The sequence below is a fragment of the Rhincodon typus genome, chromosome 33, assembly GCF_021869965.1.
Source record: "Rhincodon typus isolate 14 chromosome 33, sRhiTyp1.1, whole genome shotgun sequence".
NCBI lineage: Eukaryota > Metazoa > Chordata > Chondrichthyes > Orectolobiformes > Rhincodontidae > Rhincodon > Rhincodon typus.
The window spans coordinates 31832433-31841030 of record NC_063364.1 but is presented as its reverse complement, the minus strand read 5'-3'; the positions used below and the strand labels follow the sequence as shown (position 1 = coordinate 31841030).

General features: G+C 46.8%; 1 protein-coding gene across 1 annotated transcript in view; it reads right to left on the bottom strand.

Moving 5' to 3' along the window:
• The window catches only part of LOC109914167 (A disintegrin and metalloproteinase with thrombospondin motifs 7-like), a 172451-nt gene that overhangs the window by 83433 nt on the left and 80420 nt on the right, over positions 1-8598 (bottom strand). Inside the window, exon 15 of the mRNA XM_048615760.1 lies at positions 6248-6492. Within this exon, the coding sequence (XP_048471717.1) occupies positions 6248-6492 (245 nt within the window). The remainder of the gene's footprint in view (positions 1-6247; positions 6493-8598) is intronic.

Genomic DNA, 8598 nt, shown 5'->3' with positions numbered 1-8598 from the left:
GGAGGGGATAGGTGGGAGGAAGAACAGGTTAGGGAGGCAGGGACGAGTTGGACTGGTTTTGGGATGCGGTGGGGGGAGGGGAGATTTTGAAACTTGTGAAATCCACATTGATACCATTGGGCTGCAGGGTTCCCAAGCGGAATATGAGTTGCTGTTCCTGCAACCTTCGGGTGGCATCGTTGTGGCACTGCAGGAGGCCCAGGATGGACATGTCGTCTGAGGAATGGGAGGGGGAGTTGAAATGGTTCGCGACTGGGAGGTGCAGTTGTTTGTTGCGAACCGAGCGTAGGTGTTCTGCAAAGCGGTCCCCGAGTCTCCGCTTGGTTTCCCCGATGTAGAGGAAGCCACACCGGGTACAGCGGATGCAGTATACCACATTGGCAGATGTGCAGGTGAACATCTGCTTGATGTGGAAAGTCTTCTTGGGGCCTGGGATGGGGGTGAGGGAGGAGGTATGGGGGCAGGTGTAGCACTTCCTGCGGTTGCAGGGAAAAGTGCCGGGTGTGGTGGAGCTGGAGGGGAGTGTGGAGCGGACAAGGGAGTCACGGAGAGAGTTGTCCCTCCGGAAAGCAGATAAGGGTGGGGAGGGAAAGATGTCTTTGGTGGTGGGGTCGGATTGCAGATGGCGGAAGTGTCGGAGGATGATGCGTTGGATCCGGAGGTTGGTGGGGTGGTACGTGAGGACGAGGGGGATTCTTTTTTGGTTTTTATTGCGTGGACGGGGTGTGAGGGATGAGGTGCAGGAGATGTGGGAGACACGGTTGAGGGCGTTCTCGACCACCGAGGAGGGGAAGTTACGGTCCTTGAAAAACGAGGACAACTGAGATGTACGGGAGTGGAATGCCTCATCCTGGGAGCAGATGCGGCGGAGGCGAAGGAATTGGGAATAGGGGATAGCATTTTTGCAGGAAGGTGGGTGGGAGGAGGAGTATTCTAGGTAGCTGTGGGAGTCGGTGGGCTTGAAATGAATATCGGTTTCGAGGTGGTTGCCCGATATGGAGACAGAGAGGTCCAGGAAGGGGAGAGAGGTGTTAGAGATGGTCCAGGTAAACTTAAGGTTGGGGTGGAAGGTGTTAGTGAAGTGTATGAACTGTTCGAGCTCCTCGTGGGAGCACGAGGCGGCACCGATACAGTCATCAATGTAACGGAGGAAGAGGTGGGGTTTAGGGCCGGTGTAGGTACGGAAGAGGGATTGTTCCACGTAACCTACAAAGAGGCAGGCGTAGCTTGGGCCCATGCGGATACCCATGGCTACCCCCTTTGTCTGTAGGAAAAGGGAGGAATTGAAAGAGAAGTTGTTGAGGGTGAGGACGAGTTCGGCTAAGCGGATGAGGGTGTCAGTGGAGGGGGACTGGTCGGGCCGGACCATAACATCCCCCCCCCCCGGTGGTCGAGAACGCCCTCAACCGTGTCTCCCACATCTCCTGCAACTCATCCCTCACACCCCGTCCACGCAATAAGAACTAAACAAAGAATCCCCTTTTTTTTTTTTTTTTTTTTTTTTTTTTTTTTTTTTTAACGCATCATCCTCCGACACTTCCGCCATCTGCAATCCGACCCCACCACCAAAGACATCTTTCCCTCCCCACCCTTATCTGCTTTCCGGAGGGACAACTCTCTCCATGACTCCCTTGTCCGCTCCACACTCCCCTCCAGCTCCACCACACCCGGCACTTTTCCCTGCAACCGCAGTAAGTGCTACAGCTGCCCCCATACCTCCTCCCTCACCCCCATCCCAGGCCCCAAGAAGACTTTCCACATCAAGCAGATGTTCACCTGCACATCTGCCAATGTGGTATACTGCATCCGCTGTACCCGGTGTGGCTTCCTCTACATCGGGGAAACCAAGCGGAGGCTCGGGGACCGCTTTGCAGAACACCTACGCTCGGTTCGCAATAAACAACTGCACCTCCCAGTCGTGAACCATTTCAACTCCCCCTCCCATTCCTCAGATGACATGTCCATCCTGGGCCTCCTGCAGTGCCACAACGATGCCACCCGAAGGTTACAGGAACAGCAACTCATATTCCGCTTGGGAACCCTGCAGCCTAATGGTATCAATGTGGATTTCACAAGTTTCAAAATCTCCCCTCCCCCTACCGCATCCCAAAACCAGTCCAGCTCGTCCCTGCCTCCCTAACCTGTTCTTCCTCCCACCTATCCCCTCCTCCCACCTCAAGCCGCACCTCCATCTCCTACCGACCAACCTCATCCCGCCCCCTTGACCTGTCCGTCCTCCCTGGACTGACCTATCCCCTTCCTAACTCCCCACCTACACTCACCTTTACTGGCCCCATCCCCGCCTCTTCGATCTGTTTGTTTCCTCTCCACCTATCCTCTCCTCTATCCATCTTCTATCCGCCTCCCACTCTCTCCCTATTTATTTCAGAACCCCCTTCCCCTCCCCCTTTTCTGATGAAGGGTCTAGGCCCAACACGTCAGCCTTTCTGCTCCTATGATGCTGCTTGGCCTGCTGTGTTCATCCAGCCCTGCACCTTGTTGTCTCGGATTCTCCAGCATCTGCAGTTCCTACTATCTCTGGTCAGTATTACTGTTTTTAGGAGCTATATTAAAGTTCCTTAGCCAAATACAAGTTTCTTTTTGGCTGATGTGTATCTGTATGTTTACTGTTCGCCTCTTCATTCAGTCTGTGCCAATTTGGAACTTGGGATCGATTCACTGGATTTCTGCAAATTCTAACAAATATATCAGGAGGTCAGTGATACACTTCCCGGCTTGCATGTAGGTATATAACCTCAGCTGCGAGTTGGACGCGTACAATTTCCTTTCATGTTCTTTGGCTAAGAGGGAGAAACAAGTAAAACATTTCCGAATCCAGACTGGTGTCCTGTGACCCAGTTCCAAGTGTTGGAATTTGCCTCTGAAAAGAATTCAGTCAAACGTGATGCTTTCTGTGGTTGAATAGACTCTTTGTCTGTGTAGGGTGGAGGGGGGCTGGTCACACTTGACGAGTTGTCTGTCAATTTAGGCAGGCTGCTAATGTTCTCTGTGAAACTCATAGCCAAGCACAGATCAATGACTTCAGGAGAGAGAAAGAGTGTGGGAGAGACTGAGAGCAAGAGACAAAGAAAGAGTGTGTAAGAGACAAAGAGAGAGGGTGAGAGCCAGGAACAGTGACATGGTGAGAAAAGAACTGAGGAAGAGAGAGAGCAAGTTGGGCCAAAACACAAAGGTCTTTAATATTTTCAAAAAACACATTGAATGATGATTTACAAACAGCACAGGGAACAAGCAGACTAGCTATAAATCAGCCACAGCAGTTTGTATTTTCATAAAACTTGGCAACAACTAACAGCACATGCTGTTTTTCTCTCTCAGTCATGTTAAAATACATGGAGCAATGAGCTGACCTCACTACTGTCCAACTACAATCACTGATGTGGCAGAATGTGCATTCATACAAGGCACACAACGTTACATAAGGAATCGGAGCAGAGCTAGAACACATGACTCCTTGAGCCTGTTCCACAATTCAATCAAATCCAAGCTGATCCTGCAGCTCATCCTTATCTCATGCCCTGTCCCAATCTCCAAAGAGACCAGCCTTTTTCAGAGAATCCTAACTGATACCTCAAGCTTATCAAAAGTAGGCAATCTTCTGTTGATTAACATCAGTGTCCTTTAGCTTTTTACAGTTCATTTAAACCTTAATTTGGGAGGAGAGGTCACACAGATGAGCCATCTATTCCGCCAAATATTGAAGATTAAGGGTGATCTAATTGTGGTGTTTAAGATGATTAAAAGTATTGATAAGGTTGATGAAAAGTATCTATTTCCTCTGGTGGGGGAAACCAGAATAACACACCAAAATTAAAATAAGGGATCAGTCATGATGTCAAAAAGGAGTTCCTGAATTCTTTTCCCAAAAAGTTATTGAGGTTGGGGGTGGGTGGGTCAATTAATGTTTTTAAAAGCTGGGTGGATGGATTTTTCCTCAGGCAAGAGTATTAAGGGTTAAATCAGCACCAACCTCGTAGACTACACTGCTGCTGTCTCATTGGAGAGAGACAACAAGATGAATTTAACTGAAGGTCACTACCCTTCAGGCAAGGTTGAGAAGGTAGAGACTTCACCGTGACCTCAGCCAGTGCAGAATTCACTCTGCCTGTTGGCATCACTCTGCATCACAAACCAGCTGACCAGCCAACTGAGCTATTAAAGAACAAGGTGACAAAATAGAATTCAAATACAGATCAACTTGAACAGCAGAACTGATTCAAGAAACAGAATGGCCTCCTCCTGCCCCCATGTTCCTTAAACAGAGATCACCACTGTCTAATTGTAATCTGTAACTAATTAGGAAACTAACTGGGAAATATGATTATTATAACTTTTTAATTGGTTCTCCCTGATATTCAAAGATTATGTATCACTAATATATTTTAAAAATGATAACTCTTGTTTCCATTTTAAATATTTGTGTCCATGTTTCAATAAGAATGAATGGGAAGGTGATGGCCTATTGACATTATCACTAGACTACTAATCCAGAGATACAGCTAATGTTCTGGGGACCCAGGTTCAAATCCCACCATAGCAGGAATTTGAACTGAAAAAAAATCTGTGATTAAGTGGAAAAACCCATCTGGTCCTTTAGGGAGGAGATCTGCCATCTTTACCTAGTCTGGTGTACATGTGACTCAAGACCCACATCAATGTGGTTGATTCTCAACTGCCCTCTGGGTAATTCGGGGATGGGCAATAAATACTGGCCTGGCAATGAATGAGTTAAAAAAATGGCCTATGTAAACAGATAACACCATGATACATACTCTCATCAGGCATGGCACTACAGTATCACCATTAGAAACACAGTGTGTTCACTGGTTTCCATTATAACTGTAGATACAGAAACTTCTAATAGACCAGATTTTAACTCAAGGACTGAACATCAGGCGCTGAGATTAACTTCCAGTCAGCAGCAATACTACACTGAAAATGACATTGGATCTTAACTTAGGTCGTGCAGCATGAGAAATTGACTGGTAATATATTAGATGTGTTTGCCATGCTGCCTGTAGCTGTACACTTCATGTGCAGATGGAACTTAATGAGCTCCAGAGACTATAGATTAAACCTCTCACAGCCCTGATGCAAGCTCATTTTTGTCTCAATGCTACCAGAAATCCACAAATTACAAGAAGTGTATTTGTGTGCTGACTGCAACAACATCATCAATTTTTAATCAAAACAATTTTCGTGGTTCTTTTCTGTTTCTCTGATTGCCATCCAGTGACCGCTGTCAGATGGTGCTATTCTGCTGACACCAGACAAAACTAAGGTTAAGTTTTGTTGAGCTGTCCCACAGTCTAAGAGAACACTGACTCACACATGAGGTATGGAGAGTTGGTCAGTTGTCAGACACTGTCTGACAGCCTTTGGAAACAAATATAAGCAAAAACTCAACTTCTTCAAGGTCATCATTTATCATTTTTTTTTGGAAGTTTACAAACTTTTGCAGTTTCAATTAAAACATCATGTTCCAATCTGCTCAGGGTTTCTGAGGTCTCAGCTTAGACAATGATTATGCATTCAGTATTGCTGTTTATCCAAGTCTACACCACAAGGTCTCCTCACCTACAATGATGTTTCCTCATTATCAACACTATCTGCTACTGTTTAACCTCTTGTGTTTTGTACTGCCTGTTCCCAGCATCATACCAAACATCCTCTCCCTGGCTTCCCTTGCATCAACATTTGCATCAACAAAAACCTCAAGGACAAGATTCTCAATTGCAAAGAAAGAAGATAATGTTATTTGTCTCTCAGGAACATCTTAAAAAGTTTGACATGCACCACATGACTGGAACATTGACTGCTCAATAGACAAAAGTGGCAGCTGTTTTACATAGATGAAAGGCCAGCCAGTTCAATGTATTTTTTTCCGTCTCTGTATACTGTTGATGCCTGACCCTAAGATTCATAAAGCAAACGGGACCCTAGACTTCATTGTAATTAGAGGCAAAAGCCAGGAAATTATGCTGAATCAACATAAAACACGAGCTTGGTCCCAGCTAGAATATTGACTCCAACTCTGGACACCAGACTTTAGAAAGGAAATGAAGGCTTCGGAGAGGTACTGATGAAGTTTATTAGAATGGTTCCAGGGGATGCAAGTTCATAGTAATGATGAGAGATTTGGAGGAACTGGAACTGTTCTCTGTGGAGGAGGGAAGGCTAAATAGATATTTGATAGCTGTAAATTCTGAATGAAATGCAAACCTACCTGGATCCACACTGGCTCCTTGGTAGGTCCTGGCGATGTTAGATTTTCCAGGTTCCCTGTTCTTTCGTAGGTGAATGTTGTCCCGGCTACTTTGTAGTCTCCATTCCACTGGATTATCCAGCCACCATTTAAGAAATACTTCTCGGGATCATCACTCCGCAAGGCCAGGAAGTTCCCAGCTTCTGCGACCTCCTCAATTCGAATCTCACGGGCACCTTCAGGAATCAGCCCAATATCCACATAACCTGAAATAAGTCAAGATGCAGAGTCACCCTGTTTACCCAGCCACGTTCTCAACTCCAACTGGACATAGTCCTGGAGGTTTCACCGTAACTTCTTGCCTCCAACAGCACCATTGGGTGAAAGAGCCTTCCCAATTTCCAAAATTTCTGTTACTAATAAACTAAACTCTTCAAATGAAATGAAAGTCAGACACACTATTGTTATCTCATCCCTCCACCCCAGGCATCTTCATCTGAGTTGCCCACAGTAGTGCCCTAGAGATTAATTTTCAATTCTTGAAGGCTCCACAGTATTCCTAGAGGATTGACAATGCTACTCCCATCTCACTGCAGTATCCACAGCATTGGGAGCTGATCACGGATTCTGACAATGTCCTTCCTCAACCCCCAACCCTTGCTACATTGGTTATCAGAGTTATGAGTGAACCAAACAGTATTTACTGCTCCAATAAGCCATTCCTTGTCAGCCAATTGTTCTTGAACATAGGTTTAATGCATTGCTCCAGTTCCATCCTCCTGTCCATCTTCTGCTTCCTTTTCTCACTAAACATCACTTTCGGATATGTCTATCCCGAGCTCTGGAATTCTGTACCTAAACCTGTCTCTCCATAATTCTCTTTCTTTAAGAATCTCCTCAAAATTTAGCTTTTTAACCATAGACACTAGAGGAAGTTTACAGCACACAAGGACATCACTCAACCTATTGTGTCAGCCCGAGGTCATAGAGTCATACAGTATGGAAGCAGACCCTTTGGTCTAACTCAGCCACGCTGACCAACTCATCCTATTTGCCTGCGTTTGGCCCATATCCCCCTAAACCTTTCCTATTCATGTACCTGTCCAAATGTCTTTTAAACATTACAAGTGTACCTGCATCTAACACTTCCTCTGGCAGTTCATTCCACATATGAGTCCCCTTCAGTTGAAAAAGTTGTCCCTCAGTCCCTTTTAAATCTTTCTCCTCTCACCTTAAAAATATGCCCCCTATTTTTGAACTCCCCTACCTTGGGGAAAAGGCTTTGAAACCCTTTGGGTTTCAGCCCGAAACGTTGACTTCCTGCTCATTGGATGCTGTCTGACCAGCTATGCTTTTCCAGTTCCACATTTATTGACCTGGGGAAAAGACCTTTGCTATTCACCTTACCTATGCCCCTCAGCATTTTATCAACCACTATGAGATCACCCCTCAACCTCCTGCACTCCAGTGAAAGAAGTCCCAGCACCGCCTTATAACTCAAACCCTCTAGTCCTGGCAACATCCTGGTAAATTTTTGCTGAACCCTCGCCAACTTAATAATGAATCAGAAATAGTAGGAACTGCAGATGCTGGAGAATCCGAGACAACAAGGTGCAGGGCTGGATGAACACAGCAGGCCAAGCAGCATCATAGGAGCAGAGAGGCTGACGTTTCGGGCCTAGACCCTTCATCAGAAAAGGGGGAGGGGAAGAGGGTTTTGAAATAAATAGGGAGAGAGTGGGAGGCGGATAGAAGAGGGATAGAGGAGAGGATAGGTGGAGAGGAAGCAAACAGGTCGAAGAGGCGGGGATGGAGCCAGTAAAGGTGAGTGTAGGTAGGGAGTTAGGAAGGGGATAGGTCAGTCCAGGGAGGACAGACAGGTCAAGGGGGCGGGATGAGGTTGGTCGGTAGGAGATGGAGGTGCGGCTTGAGGTGGGAGGAGGGGATAGGTGGGAGGAAGAACAGGTTAGGGAGGCAGGGACGAGCTGGACTGGTTTTGGGATGCGGTAGGGGGAGGGGAGATTTTGAAACTTGTGAAATCCACATTGATACCATTGGGCTGCAGGGTTCCCAAGCGGAATATGAGTTGCTGTTCCTGCAACCTTCGGGTGGCATCGTTGTGGCACTGCAGGAGGCCCAGGATGGACATGTCGTCTGAGGAATGGGAGGGGGAGTTGAAATGGTTCGCGACTGCGAGGTGCAGTTGTTTGTTGCGAACCGAGCGTAGGTGTTCTACAAAGCGGTCCCCGAGTCTCCGCTTGGTTTCCCCGATGTAGAGGGAGCCACACAAGGTACAGCGGATGCAGTATACCACATTGGCAGATGTGCAGGTGAACATCTGCTTGATGTGGAAAGTCTTCTTGGGGCCTGGT